Here is an 18,803-nt window from a genome sequence, read left to right on the forward strand (position 1 = left end):
AGATCCTTAATTATGCTTTTTTTTTGCTGTATTTTAGTTTAACAGTTCGTTCAGCATCATTTTATTTGGTTGTGTAGTAAAATGATGGTTGGTGGATAATGTGTTACATCAATAACATCATCAAGGGCTTATTTTTCTTTAGGCAGCGATGTGTTACGTGCATGTGGCAGCACTGGTGGCCGAGTACCTGAAGAGGAAAGGTGAGGGTTTCACTAGGGGGCACACTATGTACTGTACCAGAGTCGGAAATGAACAGCTTTTAATCATGATGCAATATTTGGAATGGAAATGTAGATGCCTTTATGAGTGCATTTAATCACACTGTTATTTTTTTATGTCAAATACTTTACTAAAATTGTTAATTAAACCCAATTTTGAACAATTATGGCTTGTAAAATCAAACATTAAAGGCACAAAATGTAAGATTTTTAGATTAAAATATCCAAAAAAAAAAAAAAAAAAAAGTATATATTTTGAATATATATTTTATATTCAGTGGAGCCCGGAGGCGGAGTCGCGGTATCAAACTCGCGCCCAGATGACAGCGTCATCATTGATGTATTTTAAATAGACTATAAAAATGATACACAATTTAAAATTCTACCTATAAAATAATAGGCTATTCTGTTTCTAGAGCAATAATATTTTTGAAACAGCAAATTCAGTAGATAAACTCAATATAATATGCCACTAGAAACAACTCTAAATCGTCAGAAACGGTCCTGCCATTTTAAATCAAGTTCAGCTAACGTTACAGGAGATCGATTGCTGTAATTAGAGTAGGTTATCATTACTTTTGTCCTGCTAATAAGTAACTGCCAGATAACGATCACCTGCTTTTTCCTGACATGGTTAACATTAGGTGTGTTATCTTAACTAATAACATTTATTAATTAGCTTATAACGCCCACATTTACATTGTTACAGAAAAAAGTTCAGTGATCTGTCAGATCCTGTAGGTCGGTTAGTACAGTTTACTGCTGAACAACTCATTTTGTTGGTGTTAAATAACAAAGAAATCGAAAATGAATACTTAGTTATACATCTTCAATCTCCCCTCGAAGCTCCGACAGTCCTCAGACAAGCTGTCAATCAACTGCGAATCATGACGACACACCCCGTTTTTATAGCATCAAATTGCTAGCTAAAATCTAAATTATCACAAAAACGAACAATTGAATATATATCAGCGTGATAACAACTACCTTAAATGACCAAAACCATCTTTCAGAAAGTTTTATTTGAAGCAGAATTTATTTTTAAGTTTTCACTGAAGTCTCATTCGACTGCATTGAGAGGGCGGGGTTTATGACCTGTACTGCATCCAGCCACCAGGGGGCGATCAAAGAGCCCGCAGCTTCACTTTTCAGGACGTATGAGACACACCCATCCCAAACGTTTCCAACAATCTTTAAATCCTGAGAAATCTGCAATTTTAACCAGGACACGGACCGTGTCATTGCGTCACATGTCAATGATGTCATATTCGCGTTACCCTCGATTTCCAATTTTATTTTGTAGAAACCATTGGAAACCAAAGACGCTTTAATATATTATGTTATAATATATTAAATAGTTCTGTTAATATATTATAGTATAATATATTATAGTTCTGTTTTGCCTGCCTTGCCCTACGTACATGACGCTGATACCATAGTGCAGCCACTAAGGACACATTGGGGTATAAATACACAGGGTAACAAGAGGCAAACAAGGAGCAGGTGTGGGTAATTACTATGATAACAAATGGGAACTATGGGAACAAAGTAAAACCGGAACTGAACACACGAAGTAAACAATAGGGAAGGGAGAATACACTTCAAAATAGAAGTCCAAATCACAAAAACAAGAAACACAAAATCTAGGAACATTTAAACATGTAACAGTATGAGATACAATGTATAGCCACATTTCCACCGCAGGAACTTTCCCCAGGAACTAGGGACTTTGGGGTGGTACTCGGTGTGTTTCGACCACAGGGATCAGGGTGTAAATGTAGTTCTGGGTAAACATTTCTCCCTCAGAAAGTCCCTGCTCACGAGGTAGTACTTTTTAAAAGTTCAGGAACTTTCAGGGGTGGGATTTGGGTTTTGAACATGCTAACTGGTTGAATTTAAGCAGCATTTTGATTGGTTGCGTTCATGCAGCATTTTATTTCAAAAACCATTTATAAAAGTCTTCACCAGTGGTGTATGAAGTACTTGAAAACCATATTTGAGTAAAAGTATAAATATCTTACCAGAAAATGACTTTGGTAGAAGTTAAAGTTGCTATTTAGAATGTTACTTGAGTAAAAGTTTTAAAGTATTTGATATTTTTTGTACTCAAGTACGAAAAGTATTTTTTTGATATTAAACGTACTAAGTATTGAAAGTAAAAGTACAAGTAAATGTAAAATACAAAAGGAGCAAAAAAATATTATTAAAAATGGTTCTATACACGGTAGCAACACAGCAGCAAGATTGTGTTCAGTTTTAACTCTCTTACATTTTGTTTCTTTAAATTAAAAAAATGGCTAAATGTTTATTGTAATTTTTATACATAAAAAATACTAATATATTAATTATACATTGATTGTTCATGTTAATTCATAGTGCATTATAACTAATGTAAGAGACAACTTTAAAATGTTAAAATGTAAATGATTCTCCCAAAAAATACTTAAGTACTGTAACGAAGTATTATTACTTTATTAAGCTTATATGAGGAGGATGAAATCCAGCGCGAACTGGAAAGTCACGCACAGTCCTACGTCATCTTCACAGTACTTTAGACCACGATGGAAACGCAGACAGCAACAAGTCTGGGGGAAAAAGTTCCTGGGACAAATTGTTCCTGGTAATTTTGGTGGAAACACAGCTTATGACATATTAATAGGTTTGGTCAAAAGAATGAATCATAAAAAGCTTTGAAGCCATTTTATTAGCACTAATTAATTTGTAGAATAATTATTTTTGTTGAAGAAAAAACATACAATAAAACAAAAACTGTTTTTACTCTGTATACAGAAAAATATAGTTCTTTTGCATTATAGAACTTGAGCTTGATGTTTTGGATGGCTTATCAATATGTTTTGAAGGCTGTGATAATTCTTCTAGTATTCAGGTAAAAGGTGATTTAAAATCTTCACTTCATGCTGTAATGCACGCACACACACACACACACATACATTTATAAAGGCATCTTGTTCAAGGTTCAACTATAATTTTGCAATCTGGAGTTCTTTGTGAATTTTTTTTACAGGAGGTAATCTCTGTGTGATAACAGCACTAATAATGCAGGGTCAAGAAAATGAGCATATGAATGCATAAAACACACACACACACTCACATAATATGCACTGTGAACATTATTTACAGAGGGGGTTCTTGAGGTGTAATCGTTCTCTTAAGACCGTGTGTGTGTGTGTCCAAATGCCTGATGTTTTGTGAAAGTTTTGCAGTTTATTGAACCTGCTTGAAACTATTCTGCTTGCTATTTCTTCTCCTTGGCAGGAATGTTTCGTCAGGGCTGCTCGGCATTTCGTGTGATCACACCCAACATCGATGAGGAGGCAGCCATGATGGAGGATGTGGGCATGCAGGACGTTCATTTCAATGAGGTTCAAACCAGCTTGCTCTCGATCACATTTCTATAAAATTCATGAATCACTGCACCTTAATCACTTTTATAGTGACTTTCCATCAGCACTGGAATGAATTCAAAACTCTCCTTTATAACAACGTCAGTCAAATGTTCTCTTTTCTTATCTAATCAGTATCAATTGTCCCTTTCCAGGGTGTGTTAGTAAAGGAAATCCAGATAATGAGCCCTGATTAGCTCTGAGAGTCCCTCATTACTTTGAATAATCAGTTTGTGCATTTAATGAACTCTTTGAGTAATATTTACACGTTGTTCAGGGCATACACTTGTGATAAAAGAGTTTCTCCAATGCTTTTGGAGTTGTTGGAGTGAAGTAAATGTCCTTCAGTTGCTTTAATGTGTAACCAGCAAAAGCCCAATAAACAGCAAATCACCACAGAAAGGCCCTCACCTGTTGTTAACACCAAATCAGGCTTGTTACACAAGAACTAGAAATCAGTTCAGTTCCCATATGGAATAGTTTGACCTAGTGGTTAAAGGTCTGGGCTGGGTTGACCTCATAAAGGGTGCATGAACTTGATCATGATCAACATTGTGCCCTTTAGCAAGACACTTGGATTAAACTATATGACAGATTAGTTACAAAAACAGTTTTAGTTACAAAAAATTAAAAGTAGTTTTGTCTGTAGCACAATTTGCTGTGAGAAAACGTTTGGGTAACACTTTATTTTAGGGTCTTTTAACTAGTTGCTTATTAGCATGCATATTACTAGAATATTGGCTATGTATTAGTATTATTAATAAATTAAGTACTACAGTGGTGGTCAGAATTATTGGTACCCTTAGTAAATATGATCAAAGATGACTGTAAAAATAAATCTGAATTGTTTATCCTTTTGATCTTTAATTCATAAAATTAGCAAAAGTCTAACCTATCATTGAAGGAAAAGAATTGAAAGTGGGGGGAAAAGCTCATTATGAAATAAATGTTTATCTACAAAACACGTTGGCCACAATTATTGGCACCCTTTTATTCAGTAATTTTTGCAGCCTCCTTTTGCCAAGAAAACAGCTCTCACTCTTCTTCTATAATGCCTGATGAGTTTGGAGAACACCTGACAAGAGATCAGAGACCATTCCTCCATACAGAATCTCTCCAGATCCTTCAGATTCCCAGATTCTCTATGTTGGTGCTTCTTCTCTTCAGTTCATTCCACTCATTTTCTTTAGGGTTCAGGTCAGGGGACTTGAGATGGCCATGGCAGAAGCTTCATTTTGGGCTCATTGACACATTTTTGTGTTGGTTTTGATGTTTGTTTTGGATCATTGTCCTGATGGAAGATCCAACCATGGCTCATTATAGGATTTCTAGCAGAAGCGGTCAGGTTTTGAATTTTTATCTGTTGGTATTTGATAGAATCCATGATTCCATGTATCTGAACAAGAAGTCCAGGACCTCCAGCAGAAAAAAAGGCCCACAACATTAAAGATCCAGCAGGATATTTAACCGTGGGCATGGGGTGCTCTTTATCCATGTGTGCACCAAACCCATCTGGTGGGTTTGCTGCCAAAAAGCTCTTTTTTTTAGTTTCATCTGACTATAGAAGCTGGTCCCGTTTGAAGTTCCAGTCTTGACTGACAACTGAATATGCTGGAGATTGTTTCTGGATGAGAGCAGAGGATTTTTCTTGAAACCCTCCCGAACAACTTGTGGGGATGTAGCTGCTGTTTGATAATTTTTTTTAGGCTTTCTGAGACTCAAGACTCAACTGATCTCTGCAATTCTCCAGCTGTGATCCTTGAAGAGTCTTTGGCCACTCAAACTTTCCTCCTCACCATGCATTACTACGATTTAGACACACGTCCTCTTCCAGGCAAATTTGTAACATGTTTAGTTGATTGGAACTTCTTAATTATTGCCCTGATGGAGGGAATGGGGATTTTCAGTGCTTTAGCTATTATTTTACAGCCACTTTCTATTTTGTGAAGCTCAGCAATCTTTTGCTGCACATCAGAACTACATTCTTTGGTTTTACTCATTGTGATGAATGATTACGGGAATTTGGCCTTTGTGTTTCCTCATGTTTATACTCCCGCGGAACAGGAAGTCTCGGCTGGACAATTTCATGTTCATGATCACCCTGGTGTGCTAAAAAAATATAAATATGAATGGGAATATACTTCAGAGATATTTTACTCATAAAATATTCTAGGGGTGCCAATAATTGTGGCCAAAGTGTTTTGGAGAAAAACATTTATTTCATAATGTGACTTTCCCCCCACTTTCAATTCTTTTCCTTCAGTGAAATGTTAGATTTTTGCTAATTTTATTAATTAAAGATCAAAAGGATAAACAATTCAGATTTATTTTTACAGTCAATTTTGATCATATTTACCAAAGGTGCCAATAATTCTGACCACCACTGTATATTAATGCCTTATTCTACATGATCTTATTCTACATTCTTAATCCTACCAAATACCTAAACTTAACAACTACCTTACTAACTATCAATAAGCAGTAAATTAGGAGTTTATTGAGGGAAAAGTCATAGTTAATAGTTTATATGTGTTCCCTAAACTAAAGTGTTACCAAAGTTTGTTCACTCTCAGGAAAAAAGGTACAAAAGCTGTCACTGGAGCAGTACCCTTTCAAAAGGTACGCATGTGTACCTTATTTACCTCTAGAATGTGCATTTGTTAGTATCATATAGGTACATATTAGTACCTTTTGAAACTTTTGAACCATTTTTCTAAGAGTGTTGTGTTTGGAGGCATCATGGAAGTGCATTAATGTTGAGATACAATGAACGCGTTTACATGCAAGCTCTTAACCTGATTATGCTTAGCCGACAAATGCGCGCTATCATGTAAAAGTGTTAACCAGTTTTCCTAAGTAAGGTCATGAACAGCTTAAACATAAACCAATCATCACAGCTAGATTTCATGCAATTTCGCCCAGCATGTAAACACTTTAACCTGCTTTCTGTGCTTATTGAAGTGCGTGTGTGTGATATGTGACAGGAAAGCATCCTTATACGACAGATTTAAGCACATCCAGCCACAGCGAGTGTTTCATGGTAAGGGAGGAGAAATATATCGCAAACTCAGACTCTTTCTTGACCCAAAAAATTATAAATGTGCTCTCATCTCGTGCAGCAGAAGAAGTAGTACAGTCAAAGTGCCGCATCTGTATCTGCATGAGAGGATAATATATGAGCTGTAAGTTTCCCGCTGACATGTTGCAATACGTTAATCTTTTAATGCTTTATTTTACATCACAACAGACAAAACAAAATAAATACTCTGAGTCAGATACGCACATTAAAATACAATTTTTGATGTCACTACTGAGAAATAACCTGATTTATAATAATAACCATTTTTTTTGCGTTGTCGAGTTATTGGTTTTGCATGTTGTTATTTTTTAAAAGCTGATTTTTGTGAGTTATCTGTGTACTGGTGTGCATGTAAATGTGCTCAGTATTGCACATGAGAATGTGAAAGTAAGTAATTATAAATGCATGTCTGTTTGCAGGAGGTGCTTATGGAGTTGCTGGAAGCTTGTGCTGATGGTTTATGGAAAGCTGAGCGTTACGAACTTATTTCAGATATCTACAAACTCATCATCCCAATTTACGAACAACGCAGAGACTTTGAGGTGCACACACACTGTTGTATTATTGGAAATTCAAATTTAACATTTACCAGAGATGTAGTATATGAATGTAGTTTTGTGCTGTTGTGTAGAAATTGGCCCACCTGTATGACACATTACATCGGGCTTACACTAAAGTCATGGAAGTGATGCATTCTGGGAAGAGGCTACTTGGCACCTTTTTCAGAGTGGCATTTTTCGGCCAGGTAAGACAATACAAAGTTTTTACCAGTCCAGCTAACACAGGGTGGATTGAGTTGCACGATAAAAAAAAAAAAAAAAAAAAAAGGGAAAATATAGCTGAATTTTATTTTAAAGGGATCATATCATGCGGTACAAAATTGTCCTTGATTTTTTTGAGATTAAATAAAATATATTGTGTACTATGAAAACATACTATGACTCAACTTCCTCCCCAGTCCAAAAATAAGGACAATCTTTTGCCAGTGAGTTTAATCTTGTTTTTAAAAATGTTTGGATTTCTGACCAAATGTAATCATTATATTGTTTATATGCGAACAGTATTTATTCGGTTATCAGAAACTTCCAGAAAAGTGATCACCCTAAAATTAAAAAAAATTAAAAAAACGTAGGGTGGAAAATGGTCACATAAACTAAATTATGACCGTTTTAGGCAGGAAACCATTATACACATTATAATTGAACTTCAGGAAGAAAATTCAATAATAAAAATGGATGATGTGACCTCTATAAAAATAAGGGACATAGGCATTCCTGTATGCATGATAATACACCCTGCATGATAGCCTGTCTTGTTTAAAGCATGTTAAAGTCATTGTGGGTCTCAGTTAATCGATCTTTTCTGCTCTTTTTTTCTTTCCTAAGGCTGCGGTAAGTGTTGTTGTGAACTGTGTGTGTGTGTGTGTGCTGTCTTACTCATTGTCAGGCAAGGTTTTGCTTTGACCATAACAGTCTCACTAAACTACCGCTTGTTTGTCTGCGTGCATAATGCTTTTTGGTTTAGAAGAGGAGGAGGCCTTTTTCTGTGTGCTGCTAGTGTCCTTCATCAATCTTTAATCACATAACACATTTTCTCATCTGCACATCCTGTCACTTCTTCATTCCGGGTTGAGCCAGGCAGCACTCTGACTCACTGTTTACTATGGAAGCCATTTTTAAATGGGTTCGGACCATAAAAATGAGCTAGGCAACACTTAGTGAGCTCTTTCGCTATATGCTGTGCCCATTAACCTCACAGAAGCCATGCGACTTTATGGCTTGCGCTGTTTCAACAAAGACACAGTGAAAGCTTTGTGTGCTGCATAAGTGCTGATGTCTCGAAAGTGTCTATGTCGGACTACAGAGAATAAAAGATAACACTGATCATTTAAAGATAACATGAATTCTATGAAGTGCAAGAGGCAAGATATTCATAGTCGGAGCTCTTCCATGGAGTGTTATCAGGATTGCTTTGAAATCCTGAATACGTTGGAGGTTTTTAAGACAATTAAATGTTAAATTATCCCAGGATTTATTCACCCTCAAGCCATCCTAGGTGTATACGACTATCTTCTTTCAGACAAACACTAAGTGACTTAGTCATGGGATAATTTTCATTTTTTGGTGAACTAAATGTGTCCATCAGTCATAACTTTTCATTTCCACTTGTGATGTAGAGTTTTGTTGATTACGGGATTAAAACCAGCTTTTGTTGGCTGTACATTAATAACACCAACAGTGTATGCATATGTCACACACATGATGAGATGTTGTGTGTGTTTCAGGGTTTCTTTGAAGATGAGGATGGAAAGGAATATATCTATAAAGAACCAAAATTCACTCCTCTCTCAGAGATTTCCCAGCGTCTCCTCAAACTTTACTCAGACAAATTTGGCCAAGAAAATGTCAAAATGATCCAGGACTCCGGCAGGGTGAGCACATGCACACTCATATTTTATCAGCATTCTGTGAATAGGTGAAAGCTCAGGCAACCGTGTATAATCTGAACATATGTACACAGTCAGTAGTACACTAATACACACTTTCACTGAAAAAACCCTCATTATTTACTCACGCTCATGTTGTTGCAAAACTCTATGACTTTCTTCTCTGAATCATGAATGAAGATAATTTGGGAAATGACAAATTTTGAGAAAAGTCAATGAGCTCCAATGTTGTTTTGTTCCCAACATTCTTCAGAATATATTCTTTTGTGTTTTGCAGAAGAAAGAAATGCATACATGTTTGGAACCACATAAGGGAATGAAAGAATTTTCAATTTTATGCAACAATTTGCTTGACTTAAAATGTAATGTTTTCATGGTTTACCTAAAGCAGGGTTTTCAAACTTCTTTAAAAAAAAATTCTTTAAAAATGTGAATAAATAAATATCTTATTTGAGATATTTGAACACCCTTCAACTAATATACAGTACAGTCCAAAAGTTTGGAACCACTAAGATTTTTAATGTTTTTAAAAGAAGTTTCGTCTGCTCACCAAGGCTACATTTATTTAATTAAAAATACAGTAAAAACAGTAATATTGTGAAATATTATTACAATTTAAAATAACTGTGTACTATTTAAATATATTTGACAAAGTAATTTATTCCTGTGATGCAAAGCTGAATTTTCAGCATCGTTACTCCAGTCTTCAGTGTCACATGATCCTTCAGAAATCATTCTAATATGCTGATTTGCTGCTCAATAAACATTTATGATTATTTTCAATGTTGAAAACAGTTTTGTACTTTTTTTTTCAGGATTCCTTGATGAATAGAAAGTTCAAAAGAACAGCATTTATCTGAAATACAAAGCTTCTGTAGCATTATACACTACCGTTCAGAATTTTTATTTTTATTTTTTTGAAAAGAAATGAAAGAAATGAATACTTTTATTCAGCAAGGATGCATTAAATCAATCAAAAGTGGCAGTAAAGACATTTATAATGTTACAAAAGATTAGATTTCAGATAAACACTGTTCTTTTGAACTTTCTATTCATCAAATAATCCTGAAAAAAAATATTGTACACAAATATTTTGTACAATTGTACACATTAAATGTTTCTTGAGCAGCAGATCAGCATATTAGAATGATTTCTGAAGGATCATGTGACACTGAAGGCTGGAGTAATGATGCTGAAAATTCAGCTTTGCCATCACAGGAATAAATTACTTTGTGAAATATATTCAAATAGAAAACAGTTATTTTAAATTGTAATAATATTTCACAATATTACTGTTTTTACTGTATTTTTAATTAAATAAATGTAGCCTTGGTGAGCAGATGAAACTTCTTTTAAAAACATTAAAAATCTTAGTGGTTCCAAACTTTTGGACTGTACTGTACATTTCTATGATAAATGCTTATGTCATGGAGAGCAAAGTGCTTGTTGACAATACCACCACGTGATGTGATGCACATTCATCACATGATCACTTATCACACGAACACACAGACCTCAACACTTGGTAACAATCAAATTCTTTCAATGTATTAGAAACAAGAAAGGAACAAACTCGTCTTGACATAACAAGACAATAGTTTACTACTTTAATTTCAATGTAAATTAAACTGGCAAACAGTCAAACAATATAAGCATATTAAGTATGTGTGGCCCATTGCATGCTGGGAAATAGGCATCATCCACAAAACCATTTTTTATTGTAGGCCTATTTGCATTAAACATTAATCGAGCTCACCTGGTATGCTTGTTGGTTTGACTTCCGAGTATAGAGTATGTAGTAAAATAGAAAAGTTGCATTAAGAATATTTACTTGATCCAATAATCATTTTTACAGTGTGTACACAAACACACACACACACACACACACACACACACACACACACGTGCATTACGCCATAAGTTTAGACAACAGACCTACTGATATGCAGTTTCCAGCCACACCTTAACCCCAATGCACCTACAGTACAGACAACTTTTCTGTTTATTCATGTTTTATCAGCATTTAACCGTTGATCTGTCTCAGGTGAACCCTAAAGATCTGGAGGCAAAGTTTGCCTACATCCAAGTGACGCACGTGACGCCGTATCTAGAGGAAAAGGAGCTGGAAGAGAGGAAGACTGACTTTGAGAGGAGCCACAACATTCGCCGTTTTGTGTTTGAGACGCCATTCACAGAGTCGGGCAAGAGGCACGGCGGGGTCGAGGAACAGTGCAAACGCAGGACGGTGCTCACCAGTGAGTGATCACTACCACTGACTGAAAAAGTGCACATGTAACATACAGGAAAAGTGAAGAGATCAGGTTTTATGTCTCATATTGTTTACAATATAAACAATAAAACCCTATGTCTCCGCTTTTCCGCTATTGGGCCAAACAGTAGTGGAAAAAGCACGGTGTAAACTGGTTACAGTTGCATTTCCACTTTGCTAACCATGCTAGTGAAACCACGATAGTGATTTAATTATATTTTTGTAGTATATTACAGTATTTTCCTATAGAGGGTATGCATTGATGTCACTTTCCCTCTGGAAAACGCCCCCTTAGCCGGACTGAGTGGCAAAAGATCCTGCTGCTTAACCGGATTTAATAGGGGAATCTTTTACTCCTATAATATTGTATTAAATAATATTGGAAACTTTAAACTTTCTGTATGATTCCATCCAGTGTTTACATACAGTATTACGCCGTCACCTACATTTGTGACACTGAGGTAACCGACATTCTAATCCTGAAAAAGAAAAAGAACTGCAACTGTCCCAGCTGACCAAGATCAGCATTATAAGGCATGGTTTCACAAAAAGAAATGTTTTATTAAGCAGTCAAGCTCAGAAAAATTTAAGAGTTTCGTTTTAGGATTCTTTTTTCGGTAACACTTTACAATAAGGTTCATTAGTTAAACATTAGTTAATGTATTAACCAACATGGACTAACCATGAGCAATACATTTGTTACTGTATTTACTAATCTTCGTTAACATTAGTTAATGAAAATACAGTTGTTCATTGTTTGTTCATGTTAGTTCACAGTGCATTAAAGGTGCTAAAGAGGATGTTTTGTTTTATACATTTTTGCAATATTACTTGAAACTGTCTTTACTAACTGATAAAAGACTATTTATTAGGTGCACTGAAAGGAATAATATTAATATACATCATCTGTGCACGAGGTAGGGCCTTAAAAACATCAGCCAATCGTTCATGCGATCATCGCGTAAACGATTGGCCCTCTGGCTTGTCAATCACTGCCGTGACGTTCCTTGTGAGAGACGAGCGCAGCTTCGCGCTCCAGTAACTTTCCACACTCCACAGGCGCCGCATGCAATGTTTTTGTCAGGAGACAGGAGTAACAACTGCAGATTATGAGTTACCTGCGGTGAGTCCGACATAATGAATCCACTAACACGACACAGCGAATGCTCATGCAATACTCGTGCATGAGTTTTGGGAGGCGTTCCCTCGAAATGAGCTGTGAAGGAGGGGGGTTGTTCTTACGCATGCGCTCATTTCAAAAACTCACTAACAGTCTTTGGTTTCTCAGTTGACGAAAAGATCCTCTGTAGCACCTTTAACTAATGTTAACAAAATTTTAATAATATATTAGTAAATGTTGAAATTAACATTAACAAAGATTAATAAATGCTGTATAAGTGCTGTTCATTATTAGTTCATGTTAACTAATGTTAACTAATGAACCTTACTGTAAAGTGTTACCCTTTTTTCTTACCTTTATTATTGTTTTTTTTCACACTTGATTTAACAGCACTTTGAGCCATGATTCTTTATTTATTCATTATTTTAAAAATTATTAATAATTAATACTGTATGTTTTGCAACCACGTTTCAGAGGACTGCCCACAAGGCTTCAACAAAATTATTATAATACTCTCACCGTTCAAAAAATTTGGGGTCGTTAAGATTTTTTAATGTTTTTAAAAGAAGATTCTTACATAGGGCTGCATTTATTTAATCAAAAATACAGTAAAAACAGTGAAATTCTGAAATATTATTACGATTTATAATAACTGTTTTCTATTTTAATATATCAATAAATATAATTTATTCTTGCGATGGCAAAGTTGAATTTTCAGCATAATTACTCCAGTCTTCAGTGTCACATGATCTTTCAGAAATCATTCTAATATGCTGATTTGATGTCCAAGAAACATTTCTAATTTATTATCACAGTTGAAAATTCTTGTGCTGCATTATTTAGTGTGGAAACTGCAATTGTGTGTATGTGCGTGTGTATGTGTGTGTGTTTCAGGGTTCATTGATGAAAAGAAAGGAAAGATCACAATTTATTTTAAATAGAAACTTTTTGTAACAAATCACTTTAGTGTCATTTTTGATCAATTCAGTGCTTCCTTGACGAAAAAAGATATCCATTTCTTTAAAAAAACAACAACTTTGTGACCCCAAACTTTTGAATGATAAGTGTACATGTTGTTCCTTAATCCATAACATCCATAAATCATTGATTTTATTGTGCTGACAAGTGCACCTGTAGACAGGGAAACATGACTTAATGAAAGTACAGTATGTCCTTGATCTCCATATGGTTTAATACATTTATTTAACCAGCTAGTCCAGAAGCAATAATCTTTAATTATTACATTTTAATCTGTACTTTCTGTACTAACACTGTACACCCTGATCTTGAGCGGTTCTGTTCGAAAACAATTAATCAAAGTCTTAATCTCAAGTTTAGTGTTCTTCAGTGCTATAAAAGCAACCAGGAGATTTCAAAGTTTAACCCTGATCCTCATCCTCTCATAAATGTTCAGATCAGGTCTGGCCATTGAGGCAGAATGACCTTCTTTGAGAGTGTGTCCAAAATAAAACACTTTTCACAGCTTCTGCCATCCACAGGAGCGTAAACCCTGATTACTGCACAAACATGAGTAGATTTCAGCTGGGACCTTAATGTGTTTGTTCTTCTAGCCTCTCTGAATCTCCAATCTCTCTGTTTCAGCTACACACTGTTTCCCGTATGTGAAAAAGCGCATAGCAGTGATGTATCAGCACCACACAGACCTGAGCCCTATCGAGGTGGCCATAGATGAGATGAGCGGGAAGGTGGCTGAACTCAGAGCCCTCTGTGCAACCAGTGAGGTCGACATGATCCGCCTGCAACTTAAGCTTCAGGGAAGCATTAGTGTACAGGTGTGTGAGACACAAATGAACCCTTATACTGTAGGTCTATTTCAAAAATTCACTATTCACTATCAGAGATGGGAATAACGGTGTTATAAATAAACGGCGTTACTAACAGCGTTACTTTTTTCAGTAACAAGTAATCAAACGCATTACTTTTTCCCCCGTTACAACGCCGTTACCGTTACTGACAAAAAAATACTGCGTTACTATAATTGAGCTCACTGATGCGGTTTTCATCCAAGTAGGCTCTCTCTCTCAGCCATATGACCTGCAAAGTGTTTTCTCTGGTGTGTGTTGGGGTTAGTCATACACAAATAGAATTTTAAACTGATAATAATGTTTGATGCTCTGTGTGTGTGTGTGTGTGTGTGTGTGTCTGTGAGCGTGCGAGCGGAGCGCAAGCTCAAACCAGAACACTCTTTGTGACATGCTGGATCGAAAATAGCCTATGTGAAATAAGTTTTTTTCTATTCGACTAGTAGTTTTTCATTTAAGCCATTATTTGACTAATCACATTTATATTAATTTAATTTCTTAAATACTGGAGAGAATAAACAATAATAATGAGCATTTAATATAGGCTATATAGCACTCAAGCGCACGCATAAAGCTTGCCATAAAGAACTGGCAAGTGTAATGATTATGAATGTGACAAAAACAGCAAGGAGACATTTTAATTGTTTATTAATAAATGTTTTCTGAATCAGTGTCGGCTGCAAAGATGAAGTTGACATTGCTGACTCTCATGCATACTGGACGTGCCTAGAGAGAGAATGCATAATCAGAGTAGCCTATTTCTTTTCGTTTTTAATTATTTCGTTTTCGTTAAAGTGGATATTTCAAGCTTTCTATAGACATTTTTCTCATGTTTGTGAGGCAAGCAGCCTATACACTGAGTTTCGGTTCATTTAGCCTGTAAGACGTGCTCCAGTTCACGCGCCAGTGATCGCGCCGGCGCCTCTGTCATGATTATATTTTCTGCTATATTTGTTTCTTATTTATTAAATCCAGGCAATTGGTTGAAGAAACATTGATTAAAATTAAGATACAATTTTTACAAAAAAAATCACTTTAAAGAAAGGCTTTCTACAAAACAAAACAGCACCTACATCCCCACAAGTTGTTCGGGAGGGTTTCAAGAAAAATCCTCTGCTCTCATCCAGAAACAATCTCCAGCATATTCAGTTGTCAGTCAAGACTGGAACTTCAAAAGGGACCGGCTTCTATGGTCAGATGAAACTTAAAAAAGAGCTTTTTGGCAGCAAACCCACCAGATGGGTTTGGTGCACACATGGATAAAGAGCACCCCATGCCCACGGTTAAATATACTGCTGGATCTTTAATGTTGTGGACCTATTTTTCTGCTGTAGGTCCTGGACTTCTTGTTCAGATACATGGTATCATGGATTCTAGCAAATACTAATAAAAAGATAAAAATCAAAACCTGACCGCTTCTGCTAGAAATCTTATAATGGGCTGTGATTGGATCTTCCATCGGGACAATAATCCAAAACAAACATCAAAACCAACACAAAAATGTGTCACTGAGCACGAAATGAAGCTTCTGCCATGGCCGTCCCAGTCCCCTGACCTGAACCCTAAAGAAAATGAGTGGAGTGAACTGAAGAGAAGAAGCACCAACATAGAGAATCTGGGAATCTGAAGGATCTGGAGAGATTCTGTATGAAGGAATGGTCTCTGATCTCTTGTCAGGTGTTCTCCAAACTGATCAGGCATTATAGGTGAAGACTCAAAGCTGTTATCTTGGGAAAAGGATGTTGCAGTAATTGGAAGAATAATTTATTTTTAGACTTATATTTAATATCAGGGGATTCCAAATTATTTGACATATTTAAAAAAAAAATTTAAGTAACGCAATAGTTACTTTCCCTGGTAATTAGTTACTTTTATAATTATGTAACTCCGTTACTAACTCTGTTACTATTTGTGAGAAGTAACTAGTAACTGTAACTAATTACTTTTTTAAAGTAACGTGCCTAACACTGTTCACTATTAAAAACAGTTTTTGTTAATTAAAATGAAGCTAAAATAAAATTACAAATAAATATTAGATGAAAAAACTTGCATAGCATGTGCAGTCGATTTTTTCAAACACACCTTAAAGGCTCACTGAAGTGCCTTGAAACACACAGCATTATTCAATGTGTTGACGTAATTTCCATTGAAACAGGAAGACAGGGCAGGACATATCGAAAAGAAGAAAAGAACAGCATTTATTTGAAATATGTATTTTTTTGTAATTATAAATGTCTTTAAAGTCAATATTGATCCATTAATGTGTCCTTGATGAAGAAAATTGAATAAAAATATTAATAAAAATCAAAATGACCCCAGTAGTGTACTTTTTATAGTACAGTAGCTACAGAAAATCTGATCAAAAACAGGATGGTTTGCAGGTTAAAATAAGTCACTGGATCAGTTTTCATGCCACTAAAAATTAACATTATGGAGCATTTGCATAATTGATTTTATACACAAGGAGCTACTTAGCGATAAACACGTGAGCATGTTGCTTACCTAAAAACAGCATAAATACATAATACACACATATTGAGTAAATAGTGCATTTTTAATACATAATACTCACTAGGTATTGAAAAAAAGCAGATTCACACACACACATTTCCATCCCATGTTAGGGATGTTTAGAATTTAGTAAAGACATTATTTACTTCCTTTCTTCCTTGTAGAGACTTGAACTGACCTATTTTTTCCCTAAATACTTCTTTCTCTTCAGGTCAATGCTGGGCCACTTGCATATGCCAGAGCTTTCCTTGATGATGCCTGCGCCAAAAAATACCCAGATAACAAAGTCAAACAGCTCAAAGAGGTCTTCAGGTAAATAACCACCATTTCAAAAGCCTTTCAAGATCTCCACACAAATGCTAGCTTTCTTATTATATGTGTTTATATGATGTTTGTGGATGCAGGCAGTTTGTTGAGGCATGTGGACAGGCTTTAGCTGTAAATGAAAGGCTGATCAAGGAGGACCAACAGGAATATCATGATGAGATGAAAGCCAGTTACAAAGACCTGGCCAGAGAGCTTTCACACATCATGCATGAACAGGTAACCACACATACACACAAATATTGGTTCCCTAATGGCCTCAATATACTCACGGGAGAGTCTTTTTCATTTTTCGCTTAGGGTTAAAAAGAAGTTTGACATACCTTAGCAGCGATATACTGTTAGCAAACATCCCGACGCCACCCATGCTTCTGGGAGCAGCGTTTAAATCAACATGCAAATATTAGTGCTGTCAAAATTAGCGATTAATTTTTTTCCCTTTAACCGTTAAAAATATTTAACGCAGCATCCGTTTTTTCTATCATAATTTGACTTACATTGTATGATCATGCTGTTGCTGTTCACGCAAATGCTTTTAAACTATTCAAGCGCCACAAGACAAATGAAAACGCGTGATATGCGTGGCCAAAAGGTTAAACACATGAATTTTAACACGTCAACAACGCATAAAATAAATGTATTTCATGTGTATTTCATGCGTCAAATGTGTTATTTGCGTGTATTTGATGCACTGATTTTTCCCGCGCATACAACACATTTAACGTGTGAAATACTTGTTAAATATGCATGAAATACACGTATTTTAATTGATGTTGATGTGTTAAAATTCACATTTTTGAACCTTTTGACCTTCCATACTGTGAATGTTGTGTCATGTGACACACATACAACTCATGTGCACAGAAAGACGCGCTCCAGTATCAAGTTCTCTTTCATGCTTCAACAAACAATAACAAACAGAATTATGCCAAAATGCCAAATGTTTCGAGTATCCTCATAAGAGCAGTCTTAAATGAGTTGAGTAATGTCTTAGATGAACTTAAAGTGTTGTGAGAAAATGAGATGCGTGTCAGATCAGCATCATGTTCGGCAGTGGCAGCTCTTAAAGTGACAGCAGCCTAATAAATCAGTTGCTGTGATGATGTCTGTCATTAATGTTCATCAAAGAACAAAGGTGACAGAGAAAATTGTAGCTTTAATAAAGAATAATCTATATTTAATTTATAATTTATGCAGTGAAGACTGTAAAGTGTTTGATAAATATTCAATTTATGTATATTTCCTACCTGTTAGACAGGAAGGCCACAGGTAAATATGACATTTATCATAATAGGTTTATGTGAAGATTGTTTTAAGGTAACTTAAATTTAAATGTTGAAACTGATAGCTTTCAGTTACTCTGTAATGCTGAATGTCTATAATTAATGTTTTTTTGTTTTAAATCAGTTTCATAGAGACATCAATATCAGTATTAGTATCAGTGATACTGGCCTTCATTCATAAAAAGATGCCATTAAACAAATATTTCAAATTTACTGTATTTAAGATGTTCCTACATTAATTTGGAGAGTAACTGTGAAATTATTACAATATAAAAATATTAAAGACTCCAATGTTTTTTAATCACAATTAATTACAGAAAAAAATG

At 35.4% G+C, this 18,803-nt stretch overlaps 1 protein-coding gene across 9 annotated transcripts in view; it reads left to right on the forward strand.

The window, feature by feature from the left end:
- dock9b (dedicator of cytokinesis 9b) overlaps window positions 1-18,803 on the forward strand; it is a 122,908-nt gene that overhangs the window by 101,487 nt on the left and 2,618 nt on the right. For 7 of the 9 annotated variants that reach the window (XM_048200616.1, XM_048200621.1, XM_048200617.1 and 4 more), the window contains 10 exons: window positions 143-200; window positions 3,495-3,601; window positions 7,121-7,243; window positions 7,333-7,446; window positions 8,087-8,092; window positions 8,986-9,132; window positions 11,192-11,402; window positions 14,139-14,329; window positions 17,082-17,182; window positions 17,275-17,413. In XM_048200616.1, coding sequence (XP_048056573.1) covers window positions 143-200; window positions 3,495-3,601; window positions 7,121-7,243; window positions 7,333-7,446; window positions 8,087-8,092; window positions 8,986-9,132; window positions 11,192-11,402; window positions 14,139-14,329; window positions 17,082-17,182; window positions 17,275-17,413 — 1,197 coding nt within the window. The remainder of the gene's footprint in view (window positions 1-142; window positions 201-3,494; window positions 3,602-7,120; window positions 7,244-7,332; window positions 7,447-8,086; window positions 8,093-8,985; window positions 9,133-11,191; window positions 11,403-14,138; window positions 14,330-17,081; window positions 17,183-17,274; window positions 17,414-18,803) is intronic. The other 2 variants (XM_048200619.1, XM_048200614.1) reach the window with 1 other exon arrangement.

Source organism: Megalobrama amblycephala, linkage group LG8 (assembly GCF_018812025.1).
Source record: "Megalobrama amblycephala isolate DHTTF-2021 linkage group LG8, ASM1881202v1, whole genome shotgun sequence".
Classification (NCBI taxonomy): domain Eukaryota; kingdom Metazoa; phylum Chordata; class Actinopteri; order Cypriniformes; family Xenocyprididae; genus Megalobrama; species Megalobrama amblycephala.